At 32.3% G+C, this 16279-nt stretch overlaps 1 protein-coding gene across 1 annotated transcript in view; it reads left to right on the plus strand.

Moving 5' to 3' along the window:
- The window catches only part of Dhc1 (dynein axonemal heavy chain 1), a 402656-nt gene that overhangs the window by 172391 nt on the left and 213986 nt on the right, over positions 1-16279 (plus strand). Inside the window, exons 36-39 of the mRNA XM_085812430.1 lie at positions 1570-1764; positions 11501-11635; positions 12732-12893; positions 15030-15276. Coding sequence (XP_085668556.1) covers positions 1570-1764; positions 11501-11635; positions 12732-12893; positions 15030-15276 — 739 coding nt within the window. The remainder of the gene's footprint in view (positions 1-1569; positions 1765-11500; positions 11636-12731; positions 12894-15029; positions 15277-16279) is intronic.

Raw genomic sequence — 16279 nt, forward strand, 5'->3', positions numbered from 1 at the left:
TGGCAGTATTACTTAAATAGTTGTATGTCAATTCTGACAATGCGAATTTCTTGCAAGGAAATTCTATTTTAATTGGATCTTTCTAAAAATAGGAAAAGAACTTCCATAAAGTATGTGGAGAAAGGTATATTTATGAAATGTGAAGAGTGAAAAACAATTTTTATTTCTTTGCAAATAACCTTATCTAGTGTTCTAGATCGCCATGACTCAAACACTGCACAAAATAAATCTTGTAAGAGGTGTATAGCATAAAATTTTGATTGACAATTGCAGAGAGGTAATTTCTTCAATTTTCTCTCTATTGAATGATTACATTGAATGAATAATTACAGTGCTCGAATTTAAAATTTTGACCATCTCTTATAATATAACATGTATTGTAACATGTTTTATACCTTCTTATTTAAGAGAAAAGTTTTTAAATATCCTCCACCCCTCTTGAGATAAACTGACCTGAAAATCTTGATCTGAGTGATCAAGTTGCGTCAGTACTGTTGATCATTAAAAGCGTTATAACTTCTGTTTGAAATATTTTGAATATGATATTATACAGCTGCAGTTCGCATAGCGAATGTTCCACTAAAGAACCCGATCCTGCATTACAAACCGCAAGCAAATTTTTTGTTTAATTTCTGTTTGAAAGTTACATAAATACAAAAATTATTCTGTGCATAAAGAAAGACACAGAGAAGAACGGGCAATAAACATATTTCTTAATATTACTAATCACTGCATTGCTACGAGTCCTCTCTGACACAAAACATGGAAGAATCCAACAGGGAAGTTTTCTATCGTAAGGCGAAGGAAAACAGAGTGCATGCCAGTTACAGCTTTAAGAATCTTCTTAAGAAGGGCAAATTTGATTGATTCCAAATTTTTAAAATGAAAATTTTTTTAATTATGATTGGGAAGAGGTACAGACCGTAACACAACACAACAATGGCTTCGAATTAAATCATGTAAACAAAGTGGCTGATTGTCAATAACAATGCTTTGCACTACTTCATGACCATCCTGGAAAGAGGGATACTATTTTAGACAACTAACTACAAATCTAATTAAAGTAAAAGTAACAAGCCGAATAACATTTATCAGAAGTTCAAATAACAAGAATCAGCGTCAAGGTTTTTAATTTGCACTGGTAGTTTCGAAGGTTTTACTATAGATCCTTTTTCTTTAGCTGCAGTAGTGAAAATGACGAAAGGCAACGCGATACCAGTGAAAATAACAATCTAGAAGATTCTAGAAAATTCCAACAATAACCAAAACGTGGTTGCTGGTACAATCTATCGATGAAAACTGAAGCCAATTACGAAATATTTCTTTACAAGTTGAGTGTAAATTTGGATCCATTTCAATAATAAAAAAAAAAGCATTTTGAATTTCTCTTGACTTAGCCTGAGATTTCTGGGTTTGATGAAATGTAATGAATATAAGTAGTAATCAAAAAATATTTTTGTTTTTAAATCGAAAATTTAATACTGAATCGTATTTCCTTGAAAAATCAAAACATGTATGAACATCAGTTTTGAGTTATTTTAGAATCAATCAGTTATTTATTTATTTTAGAATCCTGGTTATGCTGGCCGGCAAGAACTTCCAGAAAATCTGAAAATACAATTTCGTACTGTAGCTATGATGGTTCCGGACAGACAAATAATAATAAGAGTGAAATTGGCAAGCTGCGGGTTTTTGGAAAATATAACTCTGGCAAGAAAATTTTACACATTGTATAAACTGTGTGAAGAACAGCTGTCGAAACAAGTAAGTTTTTTATTTTGTTGTTTTATGTATTAATGGATTAACAAGCCGATATTTTTAATCAGTTTTCATGTTTAAGAAAACATTTTTAATATAAGAATAAAAATTATTCTTAATAGTTAGATTTATTTTACATAAAAACAAATAATAGTTGCATATTAATCTATATAATTAATTCCTTCTATTTTAATATTCTTATGTAGATCAAAGTATCGCACAGCTGAAAATAATAAGGGGAAAAGCTGTCTAAATTGAACATAAGCAAAAAATTTGGAATTTCTGCTTTTGGGAATTAAATGCATATATTTTCAGAAAAAAGAACAAATAAAATCAATATTTTAAAGCTTTATATGTCGGTTTGCCAGAATTGAAAATATTTTAATTTAGAAACAAATATCCAAATGTTCTTGATAAATTTTTCAAGTGAAAAAAGTGGAAAGGAGAAACAATTAGAAAATCAAAAAAATCTTAAAACGCGGATGGTAAAGGGGGATTGAAATTGGGATCATTAATCAAAATTGAAAGATTTTTGTGCGTGTGAAATGTCACCAGAATTTCTAACTCGCCAGCCGAAGATATTGAATACTTTTGGCTGCACATAAATGGAAAATATGATTTTTCTTTACCATCAGTGTCAGGCAATGAAAGATTCAAGAGTTTCTTTTTCCCGAATGTGAATCTCATGGTTTTCAGGGAGAATTTTCAAGGCTCTCCTTGTTCGACCAATGAATTAAGCCATAATGGCAAGGAATACTGTAGATACCCTAGAAGTTTATGTAAGGAATAGGGTCTTTTATCGAGCAGATAATTATATGTAAACAGTTTCATTTCTGATTTTGAACAGTTTTATAGCTTTGGTGAACTGTTATTTAGAAGTGACTGGAACTTGGAACGTAATAGTACTGTAGTTGACGTTTTAGCATAAAACTGTTACTTACCTGTACTGTGGACTTATTGCCCTGAGGCGATGGCGTTAAGTAAGATGTTAAAAGCGCGAAACGCTCTAAGGCGAAAAAACGGGAACTTTGTGTCAACATCTGGTGATAGAGGATATGATTAACTCTCCCAATTCGTGACGATTGACGATTGTGATTAGATGAGTCGGTACTACCGAACAGGGTATTTTGTAACGGGTACTTAGTTGTAACGGGTACTGAAAATCGGTACATCCAAGTACCCGTTACTTCAGTACCGAAATCGGTACTTTTCGGTATTCGTTACCCTGTACCGAAACGGGTACTTTTCGGTATTCGTTACTTCTGTACCGAAACGGGCACTTTTCGGTATTCGTTACTTTTGCACCGAAACGGATACTTTTCGGTATTCGTTACTTCTGTACCGAAACGAGTGCTTTTCGGTATTCGTTACTTTGTAACGAAAACATGCGTCTCTTCTCGGTATTTCGGTATTCGTTACTGGAGGATCGATGAGGGTTCAGCTCACTTCGGTTTTGGTACGAGGACAGTAGTATCTGGTTGTATTTGCGAAATGGTGATATGCGCTCCTTGTGTCCATGAATGGTCTGCTCCTCAGACACTTCCGTAGTTGACATGTTTTCTGATATTCAAAATCTTACTCCGTACAGATAAAATCAAACACGTGGTGACGTGGCAGAGTTCCTTCAGTGCGCAAAATCGTTAGCTGCGTATTTCGGTACTCCAAATCGTTACTAGGGCACTACGGTACTCCAAATCGTTACTAGGGTACTTCGGTACTCCAAATCGTTACTAGGGTACTCCGGTACAGCAAACCGTTACTAGGGCACTCCGGTAGGGTACTCCGGTACAGCAAGTACTAGGGTACTACGGTACAGCAAACTGTTACTCCGGTATTTCGTTACTTCGGTACTCCAAATCGTTACTTGGGTACTCGGTACTTGAAATCGGTTTTCGGTACTTTTCAAAGTAACGGTTACTTGAGTAAAGGGTATTTTGTACCGGGTACTTGTCTGTACCCGTTACTCTCGTACCGGGTACAAGAATGTACCGAAGTTGACCATCAATAATTGTGATAAAATTTTCTTTTCTGGTGGAGAGCTGGAGATTATCTTTGATATCGTATTGGACGAACTAATTCAGGAATAGTTCTGCTGCTTTTAGGATGGTAACTTTGCTTTCTTTTAAAATGGAAAATATTTCTTTTATCATGCTTACCCAGTTTATGTCAGTTGAGCTTCCTTGATTTGATTTTTCCGCATTTCTGCCGTATATTTTTATTATTCCTCTGCATTGTCTTCTGTTTTGGGTAGGAATGGGGGCTTCTGAATTTTTCGATTATTCCCGAACTTTTTTTTTGAGGGGGGTGTCTTCAGCATTTGATTTTCTCTTTTTTATTTAGTCTTTCTTAGATTATTAGACAAATTTTTATTACATTCTGGGCAACCACTAAAGCTGCTGTCATGAGGCCAGGTTACAGAAAATGCAAACAGCCTTAGGGCATTTGGCACTTCGTTGGGTTTTTATTGAAGATTACACAGCGAACGAAGCACAGATGTTGAATATGGCTTTACCGCTGGCATTTATACCATTAGGTTGGCCCTTTCTTCTTAAGCTCGTATTCTTTGATGTGCATACTAATGCTCATAATGTTGTTTGTTCACCTTAAAAATGGATAGATCAGTTTCGCTTTTCTCCAGTTCAAGGAAGTATAGGGCGAGATACGCAATACTGTCTTCGTTTTTCTTCCTTTTTTTGTAAACTGCTTCCCTTTTAGAACTGGAAAATTTCGTTTCGCTAAATCATTTCTGACTTTTTTTTCTTTCGGCGTTGTTCTGGAAACGTTTTCTCAGATTGCTATTCCTTTCATTCTTCAACCGTTACGTGTGAAAAGATATACTTATCGTTCTTAGCTTTTCCTGAATTCAGATGAAATTTTCATGATTCTGTGCATGAATAATATGGAAGAACGTTTTACTTCTGTTCATATTGTTTCCTGCACGAAGCTAGAAGCTCTGATCCAAGCAACGATAATCAATATCAGCGTGTCTGTAATCACAATAAGAGGAATTTTTCAGTTGCTCCTTCAGGACTTTCGCTTCTCATTACTTCTGTCTCCGCACCGCTGAGTGGGGGAAATTTATTTAGCTATGAAATTTCCCACCTGTATTTCTTCAGTGGAAGTTCTAGGGGATTTTCTGGAAGAGTTATATCTTACCTCGTTCTCCGTAATTTTATCTTAGTCATTTTCACTCCTTCCAGCCTGATTTTTCGTTGTTTTATTTTCTTTTCGCTATAGATTGTCCTCACATGATCACTCGGTGCATAGTAATCTTTAATCTTCCGAACCAAATTTCATTTCCTTTGGGTAATGTTCATTCAGAATCTGCTTCATTTCTTGTAATTCAGTTTTTATGTTTTTTGGTATGTTAGAATACATTTTTTCTTGTATTGCTTCATTAGGGGAGAAATCTTGCTAATCATTTCTTTATTCGTTTTAAAGACTGTTTATTTCTTCATAGGACATTTTAGGAAATCAGGCTGTGAAGACTCGTTTCTCATATAAGTTTTAATTTTCCGAATAAATACACAAAAACGCAGAGTAAAAAACTTATAGAGTGGGAAAAACTCCGAATTCGCTTAGCTGTGCTTATATAAGACATGAGCTTCTAGATAATTTAAGAGAAATATTTTAGGAGTGTTACCATTCTTTACATAACTTATATGACCGTTGTTTGTTTAAAATGCATTGCTATTGCCATTTGAAAAGCTTAAAATATGTAATATAGTATATGTGTTAGCTATTTATAACTTATTAGTATCTCGAGCTTTTCTCCTTTAAATACATACTGCTACGGATTTACCCCTACGTGCTGAAATGTAAACAAAAGGTTGCGCATTCAGAGGATGAAAAATTAAGATGTCCGGTGTAAATGAACCATCATCGAAGTGTTGCATGAAAACATTTTATTCTTGTCAGGACTATTCAGTAAAATATTGTCTTGGACATGGATCTTATGGTAAAGTGTTTCTAGTTTATGACAGGCGATCAGACGCAGATGTTGCTGCAAAAATTGTAACAAAATCAACTCCAGGAGAGACATATTTTTGGCCGTATTTAAAGCATATAAATCTTTTACGGTTTATCAGAACAGATAATTTAAGGAATGAGTTAGTTGTTCATATAATGCCATTCGTAGGTGATGACCTGTTTAATGTTCTGTACAAGAAAAGACCCAAGTTTCATAAGAATAAGCACTGCTTCTTGAAGAAAACATTGTACATGCTTGATGTGTTGAAAGGCTTAGAATATTTACACAGTAAGAACTTTTGCCATCTGGATTTGAAGGAAGAAAATATAATGATATGTAGCAAAACTGATGTAGCTATTATAGGGGATTTTTCTACGCTTAGTACTACCAAAAATGCATATGCTACCCAGTTTGGATTAAATTTAATATCTCTTCCTCCAGAAGTTGCTTCGGAAACGAAGAAACGTCCCTTTGACGGCATTGCTGCTGAACTTTGGACTTATGGTATTTTAGTATTTCAAGTGCTTACCAAGCAATTTCTGTTTCGTTTAATAACTGAGAGAAATTCTTACGACGAGGATATTTTTCCAAAAGTTGTATCCATCACTTCCCAACAGAAGACCTATTCTGAGTTTCGCCGTGTTCACAGGCGGGCTGAAAAGCTGACTGCAGAAACTACTGCAGAATTTTTAGACTTTGTAAATCTTTTCTTAGTAGAAGACCCAAAGAGAAGGGCTTCTGCCACATCTGGACTGGCACATTCATTTCTTGATAACGTTACTCCTTTATATCAAACGAGAGACTTTACGAAGTGTTCTAACTACGACAAAAGGACCATTTATGAAGATTTAGAATTAGAAAAATTAGTTATCGAAGATCTGACAGAACAAAATGTTAAATCAGAAAATAATTTTGTATCCGCAAAAAAATGCGCAGCAACTTGTACTACGGATTCTATTTCATCGTGTTTTACACGAAAAAGTAAAAAAATGGCAAAGAAGTATAAATCCCAACGCTATATTTCAACTCCGAGTACTTTTGAATACTTGAAAATATTTCGTAAAAATGTTGATAAATGTAATTCTTGTCCAAGCTCTTTGCAGTTTTTTAACGTTGCATTAACAGAATTATCGCCTGAAACTCCAAGCACGTTGTTATTAACTAGGGAAGATATCAGAAAATTGCCATTGTCACCTGCAAAAGAAGCGGACCAAGTAGAAATTAATAGTCCGTCAAAGAATGCAAATAAATCAACCAATGATTATTTAAAAATTAAGTCTTCTTGTTCTCGACGAAAAACCAAATTAAAAAAGACAAGATGCGGAATATTAAATATACTTCATATTTTTAATTATAATTATACAACATTTTCTTCAATCGTTTCAGTAAAATTTTCTCACGATTATACGAACACTAATGCAAGAAAAAATACTGTTTTCAAATTCGCAGGAAGTGGTGAACCATCTGTTGAAAAGTTTAAAGAAAGACCAAAAATTAACACAGCTTTCAAGCGGATGCGTAAAATATGCAAGAATTTGAAGACCAGCCGTTCGCCGAAAGGAAGCATCGCTGTAAAACTATTGCCACAAAATACTATCTCTACAATTCATGAAGGCTTTTAATATATACATTAAAAATTTTTAGCCATTTAATTTGTAAAGGGAGAATTATCTTGATGTACTAAAAGAAGAAAACTATTATGAGAAAACAATTTCAGTGTATTAATCATAGTTAAGAGAATGTAAATCAATGTTTTAATTTGCGAAATGATATTTCTCTTCACTAATTCACGGGAAATATTTACGTAATTGTATGTATTTATTTTAATTTAATTAAGGATCATTTACTTGAATTATTTAAGTCATACAAAATGAGGTATTAAAATGCAGTAAAAAAGACTTAAAAATATATGCTTAATATTTCGTTAAAATACGATAATTTATAATTTCAGTCTTTAAACAAGCGAGGTATTTTTAAAATTCTTCGGCTAAAGCTAGTGGTTAATTTTTTCCCCATATGTATAGAAACGTGAAAGTGTGAGAATACTTATTAATTACGGACAAGTATAAAGCCAAAATACACATAGCAGTCATATCAGATATTTTTTCAAGAATAATTTCTTTCAGTTCAAAGGAGGCAGGTGAGATGATTAAATAGGTTAATAGTTACCTGCTGTATTCTGTCTTTGCTGATATTGCAAGATGGATACAATTTTACTTATATGTTATAATAACACGTATTATTTCACATCAAATATGTTCTAAAGCAAGACATGTGTTCTAAAGCATGCTGTCTCGAAACTTCACAGAGATAAAGTAGCTACTTAACTACTCCGCAATTTATAGAAACATAAAAAAATACATCAAGAATCTAGGAAACATTAGTGAAGCAAATATCCAGCTTTACGCAGAAATTATACCAGAGGTATTGTCACTTAAGGCAGTAATTTTGTCACCGAGAAATAAAGGCAAAAATCACAAAGTAGCTAAGTAAGCAATAAAAATTGGCTAAAAATTCCCAGCTTAGAATTTATACTAAAAATTTCGCGATTAATGATTAACATAGTTTTGGGGAACATAGAAGCTACATATAATTAATATGTAACAAAACATATCACATACATCTTTTAATTGAAATTTAAATTTGCAAACCAAAAAAATTTTAATTATGTATTCAACATCATCTTTTCCAATTATTATTTTAGTGGACAGTGTTTTTATTCATTAAAAACAGCACACGCGCACATTTTCTTCATTAAGTAGTATGGTTTTAGAATAATTATGTTGTTCGGCAGCGAAATTGTTTTTCAGTGATGAAAGGAATTGGAGAGTGACGTAACGTAAATTTCAGAAAACTACTTTGTTTGGTATTCTAAAAGTTGTGCAGAATTTAGCTCTTTTGGCTTAGATTTTGAGTAGGATTATTTGGAAGAACAGTGTTGTGGAAACTGCAACGAAGCATAACTAAAAGCAAAACTGGAGGTAGTATAACTATTTAATAAATGTAAGATAATGTAAAATACAAAATAATAGAAAAATATTCGAAATTAGGAGACTGACTCGACATTCTGGAAAAATTTAATATTCGCAAAATCTTAAACAATCTCTTAAAATTTTCAAACAATAATCATGGAATTCATGCTGCAAAAAAGTTACTACTATGTTATAATCCATGCTTAAAAGATAATCGTTTCTTATTCTGTTTGTATATGAGATGTTTAATAGGACTTTTATTCAGCAAATTCTGACAACAGTTTGAGCTCATTTGACATCTCCCATAACATGCCATGTCTTCCTAAACATATGTTAGAATGAAAATTTAGACGTCATCAACCAGAAGCTCGTAGTCAGTATTTATATAAAATATGATAATGTGCACAGAAATGGCATAGCTGTGCCAGCTGGAAAAAGTTCTATTTTATCTAACGTTCTAGTAGTACAAGCACAGTTTTGGAACTGTGATGCAGAATGTAGGGCAATCAACAAATAAATTTCAGTTAGCCACAGAAATAAAGATGTATGAAATATTTATGTCACAACCAATTTTATTTTATCGCATAACTCCCATTTGCTCTGAGAATCTAATCTCATTGCTGTGTGAGGGTTCAAATGTCTGCTACATCCTGTATCTCCGGAATAGGAATCTGTTTTTACACAGATTTTTATATAGATATTTTGTCTGTGTATTTTTGTCTGCAGTATCCGCGACCGTATACCGCCAAAGTAAACTCTGAGGGCATCGCTAATGAAAAGTTACTAGAGATTAGGTTGGTCCCGTATGGAGACTGATGAAGAAGTTGACATCAGAACTCCGCTAGACACTCCTGAATTTACCGTGCTACATAAAGTCTAGCATTATCGTGATGGAACAGTACGTTGTCACAGAGCAAGTCTGTATGTTTTCGGTAAAAGGCAGACTAAAGCTGAAAACGTATATCGAAAAAGGATGGAACAGTCACATTTACTTCTCACTTCTGAAAATGGACTAGTGGCAGAGGAAAAGGCATCACAGCTCTTTTATTATACATTCCTCCAGCACGGTAGCTTTGACACATAGAACATTTCTGTTATCTATAATATTGTCATTTGTTGCCTGTATATCTCGGAAAAGGAATTGACTAGGAAGCAACAATAAACGGATAAAGTTACTAGAGGTTCAACGAAAAATGAGCTGAAACAAAAAAGAAATGATATGATATCAGAAGTAGAACCAGAAGGCGATTTTGAAAGAAATGCTTTCAAGAAAGGAAGAGAAAAATTATCCTAGCTCTGATATAAGACTTTCTCTCCCCTTTTATCTCGTGCCTTCATGGTGTAGTTGTAAAACAGGCCATGTCTACATGAAAAACCGGAGCTGAAGTCCCGGTGCTGGCATTGCTAATTTTTAACGTTTCTTTTGCGAAATAAACCTAATGACTCTACACTTTAATGCTCAAAGTTTTGGCAAAATATGATTAAATGTACAATTTTCATGTAAGGATTTCACCTTAATGAAGACTGTCAAGCTACAACATAAAGATTTTAAGTGGCAGTGCAATGCCAATGTCTCACTTTAGAAACATTTTAAAATCTGGGTAACAAACAAATCGCATTGGACAAATTTTCAGTGAAACAGAGGCTGTGTTAATTAGTGAAACAGAGGTCCCCACACAAGCAGGGTTGAGTGGCCCTTATAAGATGATAAAAGAAAATGTCCTCTAATGACAGTTACCTGACATTTTCCATTTTTGCATCCATTCTTCTTCGTACAAGTGCAATCAAATTAAATTATTTTATCTCTTTAATTTTGTGTTTAACGTTTTGTTTTATATTTAATGATTTCCATTGGTTTCGGGTTATGAATGTGTGCACAAAGTACTGGAATAACTTCACATAAAGTTTAAATAAGCAATCATCTGTGGTCTAGGAACGAATTAATCTATTTTAAATTAATTCTATGGGGAAAATTGTTTGGGTTTACTAACACTTCGGCTGACGAATGACCTTCAGAACGAACTAAATTCGTGAACTGAGATTTCACTGTTAGCTAAAATGAAGATCTTTTGAAAAAAAAATTATACTGATTAAAACTTTTCAAGACATCTGCATATTAACGCTCGTAATGATCTTTTCCTAAATCGATATTTCATTTTTGGTTATATACAAATTTAAATATATTTCTCTTCAATTTGTGTATAACCCTAGAATAGGATCTAAAGCTTTAAAATTAATTACATCGGCCATTTTTGCCATACGGGAATCTGTTCTGTGTTCATTTTATAGAATGAATATAAACTTTTAATAAATGTACTAGACTAGATGCAGTATAAGAAGTTTATTTTTGTAAAATACATTTTAATTCTATTTAATTTTGTAAATTAATTAGACTAATTTTGTAAATTTAGATAATCTAAAATATGAATATTTGCGTTATTTAAAACATTTTAGTAACTGGAAGTCTACTACCAATGTTTGAGAAAAAAAAGCCGTATAAGGACTTTTGGATATTGTATACGCAATGCTGTAATTCAAATGCGACAGTTTTCTTTCTTGTGTACCACAGATCTTGGTTCCTAGGTTGCTGTGATTTATGGTGAATTTATTTTTGAAATCTAAGGCGCCTGGCTATATTTTCATTCGAAAACAATCCAAATTAATACAGTTTCAATTTAAATCTATTGTTGCGTACTATAATGTATTTAAATTCAAGCTACACATTATCATACGTTTTAATTTAAGCCTATCGATACATATTATCAAATATTTTGATGTAAATTTTAAATTTATTTTATAGGTTCATTATGATTTTGGACTCAGGAATATTCTGTCTGTTCTAAGGACACTTGGTGCAACAAAACGTTCCAACTCCACTGATTCCGAAAGTGCTATTGTAATGCGAGTACTAAAAGACATGAATTTATCGAAACTGGTAAGAAAGCTAATTTTTTTTTTAAATACTAGCCTGTCACATAATTGGTTTTGTATAATATCCTGTTAGGCTAAGTCAAAGATTTGATTAAAACGTAAACCAAAGTGGTTTATGTAAATGTAATTGAAATGGGTCAAAAATCACTCAATATTTAATAGGCATCTCTAATTTATTTATAAAAAATATGAGACTTAGTTATTCCTGAAGAAATGTAATTGCGGAACTCCAGGCATGCATTTTAGTGAAAATCTACTGACGTAGGGATGTTTAAAATAATCTTTGTAAATTACATTTTTTAATTAGCATATTTGTAACAAAGTTAGTATAAAAATTGTATTTTTTTAGATGATCATATTTTGTTTCAGTAGAGATATTTCAGTGGAAACGTAAAATAATTCTATAATAATAATAAATAACTATGCTATTATAAAGAATATAAGTAATAAATTACTACTCTGGGCATTACTTTAACAAGACTTGAGTAACAACTCTCAGACTGAATGTGTCGTTTGTGATAATAAATCATCATTTATGCAACGATGAGACAAAACCATTAATTAATGTCCAACAGACTTTATCTTGCTTTGTTATACTGGATTGACTGTAGCGCTGTGTTTATTAATTTTTTCACATATGAATAGAAATCGACTGCATGATTGTGATTGTACAAGGAAAAGTTTGACATGATCATTAAATGAATGACAAACTACAGATTTAAACTATTTTCTTCCAATTACGTTAATACGTAAGACATTAGTATTCAGAGTTTGTTTTTAATTAATAAGAAACTGGGCTTTGAACTAATTCTGAAGTTAGTTAACACGTTAAAGTTAATTATTTTTAATTACACTATTTTTAAAGAAAGTTTACGATACATGAATATTGCTTCGAAAAGCTTTCATTTGATATTTTCTAAAACTTTTTATCTCAACTAAAGTCAGTTATTATTTTTATACGCAGTTTATTCACATCTATATAATTTTTTTTCAAATGTTTTTTTAAAGTATGTTTGCACAATTTTCACATCAGTTTTTGAATTATCATAGTTAATATAAATCCTAAACTGAATTATTGTTTGTAAATATTGCTGTCATAGATCGATGAGAATGAGCCACTATTTTTGTCCTTATTAAACGACCTCTTTCCCGGCATTCGTGATCATAAGAAACAGAATTCTGAACTAGAGGAAGCGATAGAGAAGCAGGTGAAAGAAAGTAGCCTCGTTGCCTATCCAGCATGGAAGGAGAAACTTATGCAGGTAATATGACATCATGTATGAATATGACCCGTTTAGTAACTTTCCTACATGTACACTAATTAAGTTAAAAGATCTGGGTTTTTATTATCAAGACAGCACTTTCGTATTTATCATTTTGTATCGAGTACAAAAAATTCCCATAAGGCAGTGATAAAACATAAATATTCTAGTTGAGGATAGAGCAAAATATTCTCGAATCCGATTCCACATCCTAAAGACTAATCTAATTTCACAAATCTCAAATCTTTCGAATCATAATATTACCAGAATTAAAGTTACTTAATATTAAAGCAAAACCTGAAATCCTCATTTAATGAAAAGGAAATTTAAGACTGCAGTTTTGAAAAATAGTCCTTTTAGACATTTATTTAAAAGATATAAATAAAATTTTGTAGATGGAAAGTATAATTAATTCGGATCTTGAAACCTTTCCTCTCAGGCAAATTTGATAGAGAAAACTTGAATGCAAATGTTTTATAGCTTGACAAAATCTTTTTAAATCAAAGTAAATGTGGAGATAAGAGGATTATTTCAAGAACTAATTTATATAAACTATGAACTTGAAATGCTAAATTCTGTTCGGAGATGACACTAGTGACTGAGATCCTAAAACTGCACCAATTAGTTCCCTTTTAAACAAATGCTTTTATTGGACGTAACTGATTAATACTATAAATAAAATTTCTACAGTTTTTAGTTAAAACGTTAATAGTTTTTTAAATTAGGATTCGACAGGTTCTAATGACGGAGACGGGAAGGAAAACTAAAATAGTTCAGATCTTAAAGATCACGCAAAAGAGCTCTTTTTACCTTTAATAACTTTTATCAAAAGAAGATTAACAATAGAGAAGTCACAAGTGGAAAAGCTAAACATTTTATGGGATACAGGATAAACATATTACACTCAGACTGACATGGGAACGTTATATATAATCTGTAGATTGGAAAAGTGAAAAAACAAAAAACGTAAATCTAGAGAAATAGTTAATGTTGTTAATTAGCTACTATGAATTTTATTTAAATCAATCAAATTAAAAAGTAAAAAAATAATGCTCTTAAGAACTGCATGTTTTTCTTTTAAATGCATTGTTAATCTGTAACAGACAGATTATATTTAAAAGTTCTTAAATTTTACTGAATGACAATAAACTCGAATGAATAGTAAAACAACACATTTACAGTGGGCGACTTTTAAATGGAATCAACATAAAATGTTGTTCTGACCACTAGCCCTTTTAGGCTTTAAAAGAAAGTTTTCGGAGCTAAGAATTTTTTAATTTGGAATCTGTTCAAAGTTAGTGAAATTCGAATATATATATTACATCCCTAATTTTAATATCAATTAGTTAAATTAAAATAGTAAATTAACTTTAAACAATAGTTTTTGATCGTATGAATGAGTTCAGATGTGTCTTTGATTATAAACATTGATACATGTTTAATTTAGCAGATGACAAAGTAAAATCAATGTTATCCTTAAATTTCTTTTCATAAGATCTGTCATGATGCGATATAAAAGTTTATTTCTTTGATTACTTTTGCTTATTAATGTTTGAAACATATTCTTCATATTTCTTAGTCTGATTCTCAGAATTTATTAACAAATGTGTAAACTGAAATCAAATAAATGACTGAAGGCTTCTACTTTCATTCTACAAAAAGAAGATTTTTTGACGAATACTATTTTAACGCATCTATGTCTCGAATCGTACACATCATTTACTTAAAGAATGCCAGAAAAACATTATTTAAATTCAGTTACGTAGTATTCTATTCCGTGGCTATGCCACTTATTCGCTGAGTGATAAAACATATGCCATGAAAGTCAAATTAATCCTTCTCCTACATGTTTGTGCTTTGTAATTAATAAATTAATAAGTGAATTTCTGAACTGTACTTGAATGATATGTATCGAAAGGAATACCTGTGACCACCTTGAGAAAGTGCAGCTCAAGTATACAAGTGAAACATTTGGTAAAGCTCTGTGCCACAAGAAAAATTTTTCCCCCGTCAGAGGTACATTTCACTACTTCTATACAAGAATATGGAAAAAATGCAGTACTTTAAGAAGTTTGTTTGCTGTTCTTAAATGCGGTTATAGTGACGATTTTACATACAATTATTTTGTTTTCATAGTTACATGAGACTCAGCTTGTTCGACATGGCATTATGACACTTGGGCCTGCTGGAGCTGGTAAAACAAGCTGCATAAGAGGTTTAATGGGGGCTCTTAGTTCCTTGGGAATGCCTCATAAAGAGATGAGAATGAATCCTAAAGCTATCACTGCTCCACAGATGTTTGGACGACTTGATGTTGCCACAGATGACTGGACAGATGGAATATTTTCTGCTCTTTGGAGGAAAACTCTAAAAACGAAGAAAGGTCAGTAAAGAAATATACTTGTATTTGGAACCGCGTACTTTGCTACAAGAGAAAAAACTTATCACTAGTATAAATCAGCAATTCTCAACCTTTCGACTAGCACAAACCTTCTAAACAAAAAATGAAAACCATTAGTACCACCACTACAAAGTACTACTACCACCACCACTCTTGAACAAAGCTGAGATCGCATAAATTTACGAGTGTTAGAGAAAAACCTCAATTCGGATGTTAGGATTTTAATTATTGAATTTAATAGTTAAAAATACTTTGCTTATTTGCGTACCACCTATTTTTCTCTTACGTACCACGGGTACCACCTCTTTCGTAACCCTGGTATAAATGATTTCTAAACATTGTTACTGGACAAGCCAGACAATTTTGTGATGTTAATACATAATATTTTAATTACAGACAGTCTTGAAAATACCATTAGCGAGCTCTTTTGATTCTCAGAAACGTAAAAAAGTTTTGGATTTGCAATATGCCTAAAATTGATACTATGTTGAGAAAAAAATTAACAAACTCTGTATTACTGAATGAAATTATTTTTATTATACGATGTAGAATTCTGGACTATAGACTGCAAAAAATTAACTTCTTTTGGATATTTTCAAAATTCTGTCATTAAATATTTTGCCAACTTTAATAATATTTATTATATAAAAATATTATTTAAAAAAGGATATAATGCTTAACTAATATTTTGACTGCATTTGTACTGATAACTTTTCTCAACAGTTAAAAAGACGCTTTCAGTAAGATTTTAGAGACATTGGGTATTTTTTCAAAGCAGAAGAGATGAAAAATGAGCAACGCCTTCGCAGTGACTCGAACCACGGACCTCTCGAGTACGCGCCGAACACGCTGACCACTATACCACGAAGGCATGCTAAGAAGGTGGGAGAAATACCTTATATACTCCCCCTTTTAAAGGGCAACCAGGGATTAGCGGACATAATCGACAAATCCTGGTGGAAAATCATCATACACCACGTTCTTT

This window comes from Stegodyphus dumicola, chromosome 3 (assembly GCF_044657685.1).
Source record: "Stegodyphus dumicola isolate Sdum_Otavi_A_Nest chromosome 3, ASM4465768v1".
NCBI classification, from domain to species: Eukaryota; Metazoa; Arthropoda; class Arachnida; order Araneae; family Eresidae; genus Stegodyphus; species Stegodyphus dumicola.